The following is a 12,500-nucleotide window of genomic DNA, read 5'->3' as shown; positions in this document are numbered from 1 at the left end:
TCGGACACACACGGCCTCCACGCTGACGCTCCTGCCCTCCGCGGACATGGAGCCCCGGAGGACCGGCGGATCTGCCCGCTCGTTCGCCGCGCTGTCCGGCTGGATGTCTCTGGACGCGGCTGCCTCTTCCTCCGCCTCGGTCTCGGCCCGGTTGACCTTGTCGGGGTTCTGTTCGCAGAATCTCCGGTAAACCACCTCGATTTTCAAAGAGTCGTGTCCGACAAAAGGCCTCCACGTCCGCTTATCCTCTTTGTAAAACCAACGGACCTCCTCCGGGCCGAGCTCCGTCACCACCTCGCCCCGCAGCCTGGAGCTGCTGGACCGGTTCCGTGTCTTGGTGCTGGCGGAGACGTTGCCGTCACTTTCCGTGTAGTGCGGCTCCACGTCCAGGTAGGATGAGGAGGCTGAATATCCCTCAGCCAGGCCGAGCACCAGGTCGTCCCGCACCGGTTCCGTGTCCCCCCGGGACAGCGGCAGGTGCGGCTCCGGCTCCTGGTCCGTGCCGGGCTGCCCGGACTCTCCACTCCCCGCCGGAGCGTACCAGTCATTCCCGCCGCCGCACTGATCCGCGGGATGCTCCGCTTCTTCCTTCACACCGCTCATAACGCAAATGGAAACATCTGGAGGAAAAAAGATCAATCACAACACGCGAGGCTCAGCAGCCTTCACATCTCTGAGGTCCTGATCCGGTGATCAGGACTGAGCCTTAGTACAGTCAGCTGCATCTGTGTTTAAATGCTGAGTGATGAAGATGACGGTAAACAGGAGCAATCTCAGCCGCGACATCCGTCAAGGTGACGACAATAACACACACTTCCTGTTTCAACTTCCAGAAGCATCGCGCGTCACAAAGCAAACATACAAGCAACACAAAACATACAAGCAACACAGAAACACAAAACACAGAAACACAAAACCCAAACACACAGAACACAGAACACAAAGCCTCCGCTCTGTCCTCCGCTCTGCCCTCCGCTCTGTCCTGCGCCCTCAGCCGGAGCCAAACACGGAGCTTCAGGTTTAACCTGCTGAGGCTTTAACCTGATGATGTCATCCAGGTGTGTATAAATATGACATCAACGCTGTAACATAGCTGGTGTGATGACGTCACTACAGTGTATCGGGGTAGCTGTTCGGCCTGACAGAGCGGAAGCACCAGTTTGGGACTCAACATTAGAAGGAAAGTAAGAAGAAAAGAGAAGCCCTGACCTTTAACCTGACCCTCCTCTGACCTTTGACCTGACCGAACCGTAACACGCTTGTTTCATCATCTCAAAGTTATTTCATTTGAAATAAAGCCATCTTTCATAGGTCAGAATGCCGTCATGCTATCGGATGCGTTTAAAGTGTTCTGGTCGTGTTTTGTTTTTCTGTTTATGAATCATTCCATCCTTTCCCGTCCTGTGTTCCTTCGCGGTCCGTCCAGGCCGCCGTAGTAGTAGCAGTCCTGGCGGTGTCATGGCGGCCCCGGTCTGTGTCTGATGTTCGTAACGGCGCTGATGTGAGATGGCGGCGGTGTTCCTTGTCACTCTGTATGAGTACTCCCCGCTCTTCTACATCTCTGTGGTGTCTCTGTGCTTCCTGGTCACCGCCGCCATGGTGCTCGGCTGGTGAGTCTCTGTTAGCTGCATTAGCTTAGCATCAGCGCTTCATAAACCAGTTATAGTAGAACATGTTTATGTGTGTAAGCATGACAACACAGGGCATGGTGGGGTTATTATGGGGTGTTTGGGGTGATGTGTCCTCTCCTCCTCCTCCTCCTTCTCTTCAGTGTCTAGACGGATGAGGTCATTCCTCACGGTAACGAACAGCTGATCTGTGAATGTGAATCCACCTGTTGGGTCCAGTTCAGGTTGGACTCACTATGTATTACTTTGTTACTATGGAAACGTATCAGTAACAGTATGTGAGGCTGTGCGGGAAGGACACATCAGCTGTCAGACTGATTACATCATCACATACCAGGATGGCCTGGTGACCTTTTGACCTGCTGAAGGCCATCATGACCTCTGACCTCTCTGGTGTTGTGTTTCTGTCTCACCTGTGTGCTTGGTGCAGGTTTGGCTTCGATGTCCCGGTGATCCTGCGGAGCTCAGACGAGGTGGAGTCACTCCTGCTGACCCCAGAGAAGCAGATGGTCCAGGTGAGGAACCCCTTCGCCCTGGAGATGAGATCTGGACCGGCGTCCGTCACTGGTGAGGACAAAATCATCACGGCAGCCTAAAGTGTCACAATTCCCTAACAGCGCACATCTGTGTGCTTCTGAGCCTGAGCAGTAAAGTAACAACAATAAGAGCAGAGTGCTCCTGTAGGTCAACGTGTGTGTCATGTCTGCAGCATGAGTGTTGGTGTGTTTCAGGCGGAGTATGTGTGAGGCCTCGCTGCCTGGAGCCCTGTGTGCTCAGCTGTTTCTGGGGCTGTGAGGTCAGAGCCCTGCAGGGGGCGCTGCAGGCCCACCAGCACGGCTTCACACTCAGCACCCCCCAACGTCTCCAGCAGGCCCTCAACCTACAGTACTTCCACTGCCAGAGCTTCCAGTATCCTTACACACACACACACACACACACACACACACACACACACACACACACACACACACACACACACACACACACACACACACTCTCGTGCTCCTTCACCAAGCTTGTCAGGATCGGCAGCGAGGACACAGAGGAGCGGCGCTCCCAGATTCCTGCCAGCTGCGGGGTCTCAGATTTGGGCCCGTTACCGAGGGGACGTTATCCGGTGGTGGCTGTGCTGACGCTGGCAGAGGCAGCAGCCAGGGAGACGTACAACATCGTGAGTTGTTCCTCTGCTCAGAGGGAAGAAGGAAAAGCTTTTGTGACAGAAGAACAATAAGCTGGCAGCCAGAGTGCAGGACTGCAGCCTAGTGCCTGGGTCAAGGGCAATGGCAGGAGAGATTAACCCAACACACTACTTGATGATGGGAAGTTTGTGTGTGTGTGATATGAGGGGGCGCAAGATAAATTTCAATTGCATGCAAAATGACGAGTAATAAAGTATCTAGTATCTACACACACACACACACACACACACCTCCTCGGGTCAGATCATACAGCCGTTACATTTGGGAAGTTTCAGTCCAGGATAACAGGCAGGGGCTTGGTTGATCATAGGGAGGAGGAAACTAAAAGGTGTGTTTGATTTGTTGTCACCATTGGCTTCCTCTCCTTTCAGGTGTGCAGCGTCACAGTGATCCACGTTCCTGATGACAAACATGGCTTGTCTGCACGGATCCTCTTCCAGTACCTGCTGACCTCGCAGGGACACATGTACGAGCTGAAGGTGCAGTGTGTTCACTTCATCTTGGCTCTGATTGGGCTGCTGGGTTGTGCTGGAGTCATTCAGGTTCTGCTCCGTGTGTTCTCCTGCAGCCGCTCTTTATGTCAGCCGACGGCGAGGACGAGTTGGGGCCTCAGGACTCTGGGCTGAGCGCCGAGCCCCGACCGGACAACAGGGAGGACGGGGCGGGCGAGGAAGGTCCGGACGGGCACGGGGACTGGACGGCGGGCCGGGCTAGAGACTGCGTGGTTTGTCAGAACGCAGCGGTGAACCGAGTGCTGTTGCCTTGCAGACACGCGTGTGTGTGTGACGGCTGCGTGTCCCACTTCCAGCACTGCCCCATGTGCCGAGCGTTTGTGCTGGAGTCCTTCACTCTGAGCGCAGCTGCGCGCGCCACCAGCTGACTGTAACCATGGCAACATCTGTAGCACCACATGAGCTTAAGGACAGTTGAGTTAGTTTGGGCTGTTTGATGTTGTAATAAGTTATTGTGTGTAAATGTAGATAAGTGTAACTTCCTATATGCTGAATAAACCATGACTCTGAACCGGCATGGACCCCTGAGGTCTGCTGTTGATGTTCACAGCCCCCCCCCCCCCACGGACAAACTGTCCAGGCTTTAGTTGGGAGACGTTTGTTATGCTGATTGTTGATTGATTGGAACCAAGGTTGTGTCTCTGAACACACATCCTGCCTTCTTACAGCCCGTTTGTCCTCCGATCATCTGGACTCAAGTGACTCACCTTTGCTCTGTGGCAGAACGGGAACACCTGGAATTATGTGAAGTTCACTTATGACAAATGTGAGAACAACTGAGGGCATTTGAAGTTTGATTTTATTTCATATATGAAGTTATTTTATATAGAAATGAGTGTAAACAAACAAACATAACGTTACTGTTGTACTGCTGCTAATGTTGCTTCCCACAAAATAAGAAATCAGATTCTTGAATCCCACAATGCAGTGGGGCCTGAAGAAAGAAAGGTGTTCATGTGTTCATACTGGTTTGTAGTCCAGCTTGGACTCCAACTTCTTTGAATCGGCAACTTTACGCACAGCTTTCATGAAGTCCTCCTGAGTGACGTATTCACGGTCTGCACGGATAGCAAACAAACCTGTGAAGAGCAGAGTAAACAGGTGAACAGGTGAACGGAGCTGCCGAGGGACGCAGGGCTACAGGCTGACCAGTGTGTGAGCTCACCTGCTTCTGTGCACACGTTCCTCAAATCAGCTCCATTAAAACCGTCGGACAGCTTCACAATAGCTTCAAAATCTGAAAACAAACATTGATTTGATATCAGTTCTGTCTCATGGTTCAGTTTTGACCTCTGACCTACACCCTGCAGGTTCATGTCAAAAGACAAACCAAAACATGAGCCTGTAACAGGGAAACTACTGTGAACTGTATTTACATTAACGAGCCACAAGAGTGACAAGTTTAATGATGGTTGCAAGGTTTGCTGTGTGTGTGTGTGTGTGCTCGCCTATTTCTCCATGCTTGGTGATTGGACTGGAGTGGATCTTCAGGATGTCAAGGCGAGCCTGTTCATTAGGCAGCTCGATATCTGAAACAAACAGTGAGATGGTGACAGAGTGTTCACGGCCCCAGAGGCCCGACACGATGAAGGAGGGGACGTACGGATTTTGCGATCCAGCCTCCCGGGTCGTAAGAGTGCAGGGTCCAGAGTGTCGGGCCTGTTAGTGGCCATGATCATCTTCACCCTGTGCAGCGTGTCGAAGCCGTCCATCTGGTTCAGCAGCTGGTAGGACACACACACACACACACACACACACACACACACACACACACACACACACACACACACACACACACACACACACACACACACACACACACACACACACACACACACACACACACACACACACACACGTTGTGATTGGCTTTCCTGTGCTTCTTCTTTCTTTGCTCTGATTGTTTGAATGTCTCCATGTAAACAATTGAGGGGGGTCCTTACCTCCATCAGAGTCCTCTGGATCTCTCTGTCAGCTGACGTCCCCTCAGAGAAACGCCGGCCACCTACAGGAACCACAAACATCACAACCACTGAAGGCAGCACCTACCAGGAACCAAACTACTGCTTCACTTCTGTGTGATCAGAAGTGATCGCTTTGGATAAAAGCGTCTGCTAAATGACCGTAATGTAATGTAATGTAACTTCTGAGCAGGAATACGCCATGACCTTTTTTATGTTTGGCACCAAGCTCAGTCAAATGACCAATCAGACATGGAGCCAAGCATTAGCATGTAGCTGAATCTTAGACCGTGGCCACGTGGAAACAGGCTCCATCCAAAGAGCATACAGCTCCAGCTGTGACAGGAGGGGGCGCTGTTTTAATGACAAACACCCATTGTGTTTGATTTCCTGCTTCCTGATGATGTAAACCAAGGCTGTCAGCGACTCACCGATGGCGTCAATCTCGTCCATGAAGATGATGCAGGGCTGATGATCTCTGGCGTAGTTGAACATTTCTCTGATCAGCCGGGCGCTCTCACCGATGTATTTGTCTACAATGGAGCTGGAGACCACCTGACACACACACACACACACACACACACACACACACACACACACACACACACACACACACACACACACACACACACACACACACACACACACACACACACACACACACACACACACACACACACACACACACACACACACACACACACACACACACACACACACGTCAGCCTCCCACCTGAGCTGCTGCGTGTCAGCAAACAGATGGTGGTGCCTTTGCTCACCTTGAGGAAGTTGCAGTCCAGCTGGCTGGCCACAGCTCGGGCCAGCAGCGTCTTCCCAGTGCCTGAGGATCCATCAATCAATCATTCACATTATTGCCAACCAAACCTATATGATTCTGATCAAAACAGGATCAAACATGTGCGAGGTCAAAGGTCACACCTGGAGGTCCGTACAGCAGGCAGCCTTTAGGGGGGATGATGCCGACTCTCTGGAACAGCTCAGGGTTGGTCAGAGGCAGTTCAATCACCTGTCAATCAATACAAACACAGCTCCTCTAGGTTAAGAAGGCACCACATCATCTCAGCTCTTGAACACTGAGCTCCACCCGTACCTCTCTCAGTTCACGGATCTGCTCAGACAAGCCTCCGATCTCAGAGTAGGACACGCTGCCGGGGTCCTCGTGGGACATGTTGTACACCAGGGGGTCCACCTCTCTGGGCAGGTACCTGTGAGACATTGAGACCTTTAGGCGGCGCTCACATGCTGCAGGCAGGACAGACTGATGGTGAAGGGCACCCACCTCATGATGGTGAGGGTGGTCATGTCCAAGGCCACTCTGGTGCCGGGCTTCAGCTGGGACTTATCCAGCTGGGTCACACAACACACACATCAGCTGAGACGTGGAAACACTCTTGTTTTTTGTTTTTTCTCATTCATCATAGTACCTAACTTATTGCACTTCTACTCTAGCTCTAGTTTTGCTCTTAGCTGTTGGTTTAGGAAGGAAATGCGCTTACCATTTCTTGTGACCTGAAGTTCTTTTATCTACCTTTGTTGAACACACTTATTGTAAGTCGCTTTGGATAAAAGCGTCTGCTAAATGACCGTAATGTAATGTAATGTAATGTTTGACCTGTCAATCACTCTGATGGGCTTCAAGGAAACATACAACTATGAAGGAAACACCCACCTGTCTGCGGCAGCCCACAACATACCGAGGACCGTTGGTGGCTTTGACTATGACTGAAAACAGAAAGACAGTGAGTGACAACTCATGACCTTTGACCTGCAGACCTGAGCAGATACTTACATTTCTCCTCCGTCAGCTGTTTGAGAACCTCTCCTACAATCTGAACACAACAACACAGAGACGGTCAGCAGGGACAACCTGTCTGTCCCCTCAGGGACCAGTGGACCACACACACACACACACACACACACACACACCATGGGGGGAGGGGGACCTTCTCACCTGACCGACGCTCTGCAGGGCCTTCAGGTCATTCTCGGACTTCTCATACTGCTTAGTCTGCTCTCTGAGCTGCTCTCTCACTGAGACAGAGACAGAGAGAGAGAGAGAGAGAGAGAGAGAGAGAGAGAGAGACAGGGAGACAGTGGGAGAGAGGGACACGGGGGAGGGAGAGAGAGACAGGAGAGAGACAGACAGACAGAAACAGGGAAGAAGGAGACAGTGGGAGAGAGGGACACGGGGGGGGGGGGGGAGAGACAGGGAGAGGGAGAGACAGACAGTTGTAGTCAGCGGCTCTATCACATTTAGCCTTTAGCCTCTCTGTCCCTCACATTAGCTCGTAAAAACAATGAGCTAACTGACGGCAGAGTTGAAACAAAGGCCGCGTAACTTTAAGTACAGCTGAGTGTGAGCCAGAGTTACAAAGCGGCACTGCTTTATCTGCCGGCCATCGCTTAAGTATTGTTGTTTACTCTACGTTAGCTAAGCTAGCGATGCTAACAGCTTCATCTCCATTCATTTCTAACGGGAAGCTAACTGCATGACAAAGCAAAGCAGCTAGCAGAGCAGCTAGCCCACGTTAGCTACCGACAAACAGACAGACAGACGAACAGTTAGCAGAGGAACAGGAACTCTGTCGTTATCCGCCAACTTACGTTCTTTTAACCGTCCATCAATTTCTTTATGTTCCAATAATTTCTTCCTGTAGTCCTGCAGCGCCTTCTCCCTGCCGTCCGCCATCATGCCCCGCGGAATTCTGGGAAACTACAGCGTCACTGCTGCGCTGCTAGTGACGTCAGCTGGCGGTGTTTGTGTAGCAGTAATCGATCATCGATCAGTGATCAATGATCAGTTCAGACAGTTCAGACTGTTGTTGTGTCTCTCTGTGGCTCAAACAGCGGCACGTCTCTGCACGTTTGTTTTATATAGTAGTATATATTTATATCTTTGGCAGGTCAGAGTCGTGATTCACCCTCCTGTTCTTCATTTAGTGAATGTTATTCGTAGATCCACCAGCAGAGGGCGACAGAACTCGAACCAATTGGAACTCAAACATCCAGGCTGCGCTCCATTCACAGCACTCTCTCTTTCTTTCCTTCTCTCCTCTGCTCTCCTGGTTACCTCTCTTTTTCCTCCTTTGCAACAAGTATCTATCTATCTATCTATCTATCTATCTATCTATCTATCTATCTATCTATCTATCTATCTATCTATCATATAATAAAGGGAGGGAGGCAGTGGCTCTGCTTGGGAACCGGAGGGTCGCCGGTTCGAGCCACTGCCGAGGTGCCCCTGAGCAAGGCACCGAACCCTCAATTGCTCCCCCCTCTGCGAAGGGTGGTAATGTAATGTAAGTCGCTTTGGATAAAAGCGTCTGCCAAATGATCGTAATGTAATGTAATATAAACCACAAGTGTGTCTGCTGAAGAAAGTGTAAATACTCTCATCACCTTGTTGTGTGTACTTGTGCCCCTTGTTGTGTGCACTTGTGGCCCTTGTTGTGTGTACTTGTGCCCCTTGTTGTGTGCACTTGTGCCCCTTGTTGTGTGTACTTGTGCCCCTTGTTGTGTGCACTTGTGGCCCTTGTTGTGTGTACTTCTTGCTCCTTCTCTTTGATGTATTCTTTTTGCACTAGAGGTTTCATTCTCCTCTCTGACTGTTGCACAGCAATTTTCCCCTGGATAAATAAAGTCCTATCTTTTCTTATAATTCTTTGTTTCCTTTCCTCGCCTCTAATTACTTCCTCTCCTCCCATTGTGTCATCTATACTCCCTTCATTCACTTGTTTTCTCTCCTCTCCTTGCTTCCTTTCCTTTCCTCTCCTCTTCTTGCTTCCTCTCCTCTCCTCTCCTCTCCTCTCCTCTCCTCTCCTCTCCTCTTCGGTTTTCCGTTAATGACGTCGTGTCTTGCGGTACGCAGCGTGAGAGCAGAAGCTGAAGCATCTGAGAGGATCAGCAGGAGCCACAGGAGCCGCAGGAGCCGCAGGAGCAGCAGGAGCAGCAGGATCTGCACAGCGCGGCACGGTGACGCGTTACCGCAGAGAGGAGCAGGACCGCACGGCTTCATGATGTGAGCTCCGGGCTGCTGGAGGAGCTCCGTCTCCGTCTCCGTTGCGGGCTGTGGTGCAGCGGGCGGAGGAGCGAGGATCCAACACAAACAACCCGCCGGTGATGCTGCTGTCGCTCCTCTCGGGCTGAAAGGAGCGGGAGGTTCCCCGTAAACTCGTTTGTTTTCACCCAACGTCGGCCGCCTGCAGCAGCAAGATGAAATTCCCCACGGAGAACCCGAGGAAACCTGGGATCGCGACCCCCCCGCCAGGTCAGAGCCCCATGATGTGTGTGTGTGTGTGTGTGTGTGTGTGTGTGTGCGTGTGTCTGTGTGTGTGTGTGTGCGTGCGTGCGTGCGTGCGTGTGTGTGTGCTGGTGTTTGAGAGGAGGCGCTGCAGTCTGCAGTGCTCCTGTTTGTTTGTCTCCAGCAGGCAGCGGCGTGTGAATGAAGCATCAATCAGCTTGATGATCTCATGATCTCATGATCAATCGGTCTGATGTGTTTGTCAGCGCGATGCAGAGGCTCCATGATTACCTCATCCACCACCTGGCTGAGCCCCCACATCCTGCATGTGTGTCACGTTAGCAGTTTGGTCAGTGCAGGTGTGTGTGTCTGTGTGTCTGTGTGTGTGTGTGTGTGTGTGTGTGTGTGTGTGTGTGACCTTCCAATGAGGCTGCTGTGGCTGGTGTTGTCTCACATCATTCATGTGGACATGAGGAGGACCTGAACCATGTGTCAATCAAAGTGGACACATTCTAATCACACATTCTTCATGTAAAGTTCATCCTCATTAACCCTTTAAATCATTTTCTAATGAATCAGGTTTTAATTATCTTCATGTTTCCCTGCTGTGTGTCACTTTGCTCTTTCACACTCACACTTGTTGCTCTAACACAAACTGACTGAAGCATTTAGTAATAAATGTTATATTGCATATCTTACACTCTCACTATGCAGATATGCAACACTTGTTGACATTTGTTCTTTTTCTGTGTGTCACAGTGGCAGTCCAGTCCAACCTGGTCCCTCCCAAGAAGATGCAGCCAGGCATGCTGCAGTCCAGCCTCGTGCACGCCAGCCTGGCCACCATGCAGAACCCCATGGGCTGCAGCCTGCCGCGGCTCTCCGCCTCCTCCCGGCCCTCCAGCATGGTGGCCAGCATGGAGGCGGTGGCGGATGGCTCGGCCCCGTTCACTATGATGAAGCTGAAGACGGTGCTGGCTGTGTTCGTGGTGGTGGTGGCCTACCTGGTGGCCGGAGGCCTGCTGTTCCGGGCTCTGGAGCAGCCCTTTGAAAATAACCAGAAGATCACCATCACGGCAGAGAAGGCGGCCTTCCTGCAGAAACACCCGTGTGTGTCACCGGCAGAGCTGGAGGCCATCATCAAGGTAAGACTGAGCCTCTGATCAATACTCAGACTGGATGAGGTCCCAGGTGGGACACAGATCCTCTGAAACCTGAGCTTCTTATCGATGTGATGCCATTCAAAGCTCACAAAGTCCAAACAAGCAGACACCCTGGAAACCACAGAAACAAGAGAGCATGGAGCTCATCTTTATGGATGGAATGAAACGCTGTCCTTCATTTGTACATACACATATGTACGCATGTATGTGTATGTGACAAACAGTCCCCTTCAGTCCCTCTGAGTGTGTCTGTCTCTATGTGTCTCACAACCTGCAGGCTTGTGTGTGTGTTTGTGTATGTGTGTCTCTCAGCAGTGTAAATAGAGTAGTATAGTTTCACTGCAGGCCAAACCTCTGATGAACTTTTGGAGCAAATGAAGCAGGAAACGCTGAAGCACAAAGGGTAACGAGCTGGCAGAGGCTCCATCACAGCTCCATCACATCTCCATCACAGCTCCATCAGCTCCATCACAGCTCCATCAGCTCCACCACAGCTCCATCAGCTCCATCACAGCTCCATCACAGCTCCACCAGCTCCATCACAGCTCCATCACAGCTCCATCACATCTCCATCACAGCTCCATCAGCTCCATCACAGCTCCATCACATCTCCATCACAGCTCCATCAGCTCCATCACACCTCCATCAGCTCCATCACAGCTCCATCACAGCTCCATCACAGCTCCATCACAGCTCCATCACAGCTCCACCAGCTCCATCACAGCTCCATCACAGCTCCATCACAGCTCCACCAGCTCCATCACAGCTCCATCACAGCTCCATCACAGCTCCATCACAGAGGCTCCATCACATCTCCACCAGCTCTAATCAGCACTACAGGACTCACAGCCAAACACTCGTGTGAAGCAGCCAGCTGAAACCCTGTATGATAATGGAGCCATTATACAGAGCAGCCAGGAAAGCTCTGTGAGCTCTGTGAGCTCTGTGAGCTTTGTGAGCTCTCACACACCAACACAGCACTCAGCTGAAGACCTTATTGCATCAGAGCAGCCTTCACCTCAGTGCTCACAGTGTGTTTGACTGGAAAATAAACCTGTTGCTCCATGGGAATTTACACTCTGTCTGTCTGTCTGTCTGTCTGTCTGTCTGTCTGTCTGTCTGCCTGCCTGCCTGCCTGCCTGTCTGTCTGCCTGCCTGCCTGCCTGTCTGCCTGTCTGTCTGACGTGTGTGGTTTCTCCTGCAGCACTCTGTAGAGGCGGTGAATGCTGGTGTGAATCCCAGTGGTGACACCTCCTATAACTCCAGCCACTGGGACCTGGGCAGCTCCTTCTTCTTTGCTGGAACGGTCATCACCACCATAGGTATGAGTGTGAGTGTGAGCCTCTTCCAGCATGAACAGTGAACAGGAGGAGCAGTGCTGTGTGTAGACTGTGTTACTGTGTTTGTCCTGTACATCTATACAGCCTGCTGCTTCTGTCACACACCTGAGGGAGGGATTCATGTTGGAACGGATTGTTGTCCACTTCTATAAGCAGAATGTGTTGTGTTACAAACCCAGGATATGGTAACATCGCCCCGAGCACTCAGGGAGGGAAGATCTTCTGCATCCTGTACGCCATCTTCGGCATTCCCCTCTTTGGATTCCTGCTGGCAGGTGTCGGGGATCAGCTGGGGACCATCTTTGTCAAAAGCATCGCCAAGGTGGAGAAGATGTTCCGGGTGAGTGATGAAGTCATCAATCACTTGTTCACATGTCGGATGTAGGTTTGCTCTCTGCTCACCTCAGCTGCTGCACATGAGGTTCCTTTACGATCC

The 12,500-nt window shown here is 51.5% G+C and overlaps 4 protein-coding genes across 7 annotated transcripts in view; 2 read left to right on the top strand and 2 right to left on the bottom strand.

Moving 5' to 3' along the window:
• Positions 1–1,301, bottom strand: part of ddhd1b (DDHD domain containing 1b) — a 7,496-nt gene extending 6,195 nt beyond the window's left edge. For both annotated transcript variants that reach the window (XR_012960567.1, XM_076137242.1), the window contains exon 1: positions 1–1,301. This exon is cut by the window's left edge and continues 58 nt beyond it. Coding sequence is in view for 1 of the 2 variants with exons in the window: in XM_076137242.1 (XP_075993357.1) it covers positions 1–603 (603 nt within the window). In the remaining variant the exon portion in view is untranslated.
• Positions 1,302–1,413: 112 nt separating this feature from the next.
• Positions 1,414–3,884, top strand: cgrrf1 (cell growth regulator with ring finger domain 1). Of its 3 annotated transcripts, XM_076137245.1 has the most exons (6): positions 1,414–1,610; positions 2,059–2,195; positions 2,360–2,537; positions 2,652–2,799; positions 3,199–3,306; positions 3,396–3,883. In XM_076137245.1, exons 1-6 carry the CDS (start codon positions 1,507–1,509, stop codon positions 3,705–3,707), a joined length of 987 nt encoding a protein of 328 aa, XP_075993360.1. In that variant the 5' UTR covers positions 1,414–1,506; the 3' UTR covers positions 3,708–3,883. The 3 variants fall into 3 exon arrangements, with proteins under 3 accessions (XP_075993360.1, XP_075993359.1, XP_075993361.1); XM_076137244.1 differs by having other exon boundaries at positions 2,360–2,799; positions 3,396–3,884; XM_076137246.1 differs by having other exon boundaries at positions 2,360–2,799; positions 3,199–3,293; positions 3,396–3,585.
• A 236-nt stretch (positions 3,885–4,120) lies between these two features.
• Positions 4,121–8,049, bottom strand: psmc6 (proteasome 26S subunit, ATPase 6). The gene is made up of 14 exons (XM_076137243.1): positions 7,926–8,049; positions 7,273–7,352; positions 7,111–7,150; positions 6,991–7,043; positions 6,601–6,668; positions 6,412–6,526; positions 6,240–6,327; positions 6,080–6,141; positions 5,732–5,855; positions 5,283–5,344; positions 4,943–5,063; positions 4,788–4,868; positions 4,505–4,576; positions 4,121–4,418 (listed from the first exon to the last, which is right to left on the bottom strand). The coding sequence occupies exons 1-14, from the start codon at positions 8,011–8,013 to the stop codon at positions 4,300–4,302; spliced, it is 1,173 nt and encodes a 390-aa protein (XP_075993358.1). The 5' UTR covers positions 8,014–8,049; the 3' UTR covers positions 4,121–4,299.
• A 1,484-nt stretch (positions 8,050–9,533) lies between these two features.
• The window catches only part of kcnk10a (potassium channel, subfamily K, member 10a), a 4,913-nt gene continuing 1,946 nt past the window's right edge, over positions 9,534–12,500 (top strand). Inside the window, exons 1-4 of the mRNA XM_076137255.1 lie at positions 9,534–9,588; positions 10,321–10,706; positions 11,929–12,046; positions 12,244–12,404. Coding sequence (XP_075993370.1) covers positions 9,534–9,588; positions 10,321–10,706; positions 11,929–12,046; positions 12,244–12,404 — 720 coding nt within the window. The remainder of the gene's footprint in view (positions 9,589–10,320; positions 10,707–11,928; positions 12,047–12,243; positions 12,405–12,500) is intronic.

Source organism: Genypterus blacodes, unplaced genomic scaffold, assembly GCF_046128005.1.
Source record: "Genypterus blacodes isolate CSIRO-AG114 ecotype Tasmania unplaced genomic scaffold, CSIRO-AGI_Gbla_v1 ptg000301l_1, whole genome shotgun sequence".
In the NCBI taxonomy this organism is placed as follows: Eukaryota; Metazoa; Chordata; class Actinopteri; order Ophidiiformes; family Ophidiidae; genus Genypterus; species Genypterus blacodes.
The sequence above is the reverse complement of the archived record's forward strand: the minus strand, read 5'-3'. Positions and strand labels throughout refer to the sequence as shown.

Bases quoted from the DNA above. Each gene is read 5' to 3' on its own strand.
- psmc6 (XM_076137243.1), bottom strand. From the start codon at position 8,013: ATGATGGCGGACGGCAGGGAGAAGGCGCTGCAGGACTACAGGAAGAAA. The intron at 7,353-7,925 runs GTAAGTTGGCGG...TCTCTGTCTCAG, and splicing joins TGATGGACGGTTAAAAGAAC to TGAGAGAGCAGCTCAGAGAG. The intron at 4,577-4,787 runs GCGAGCACACAC...GTTTGTTTTCAG, and splicing joins CACCAAGCATGGAGAAATAG to ATTTTGAAGCTATTGTGAAG.
- cgrrf1 (XM_076137244.1), top strand. From the start codon at position 1,507: ATGGCGGCGGTGTTCCTTGTCACTCTGTATGAGTACTCCCCGCTCTTC. The intron at 2,196-2,359 runs GTGAGGACAAAA...GGTGTGTTTCAG, and splicing joins TGGACCGGCGTCCGTCACTG to GCGGAGTATGTGTGAGGCCT. The intron at 2,800-3,198 runs GTGAGTTGTTCC...CTCTCCTTTCAG, and splicing joins CCAGGGAGACGTACAACATC to GTGTGCAGCGTCACAGTGAT.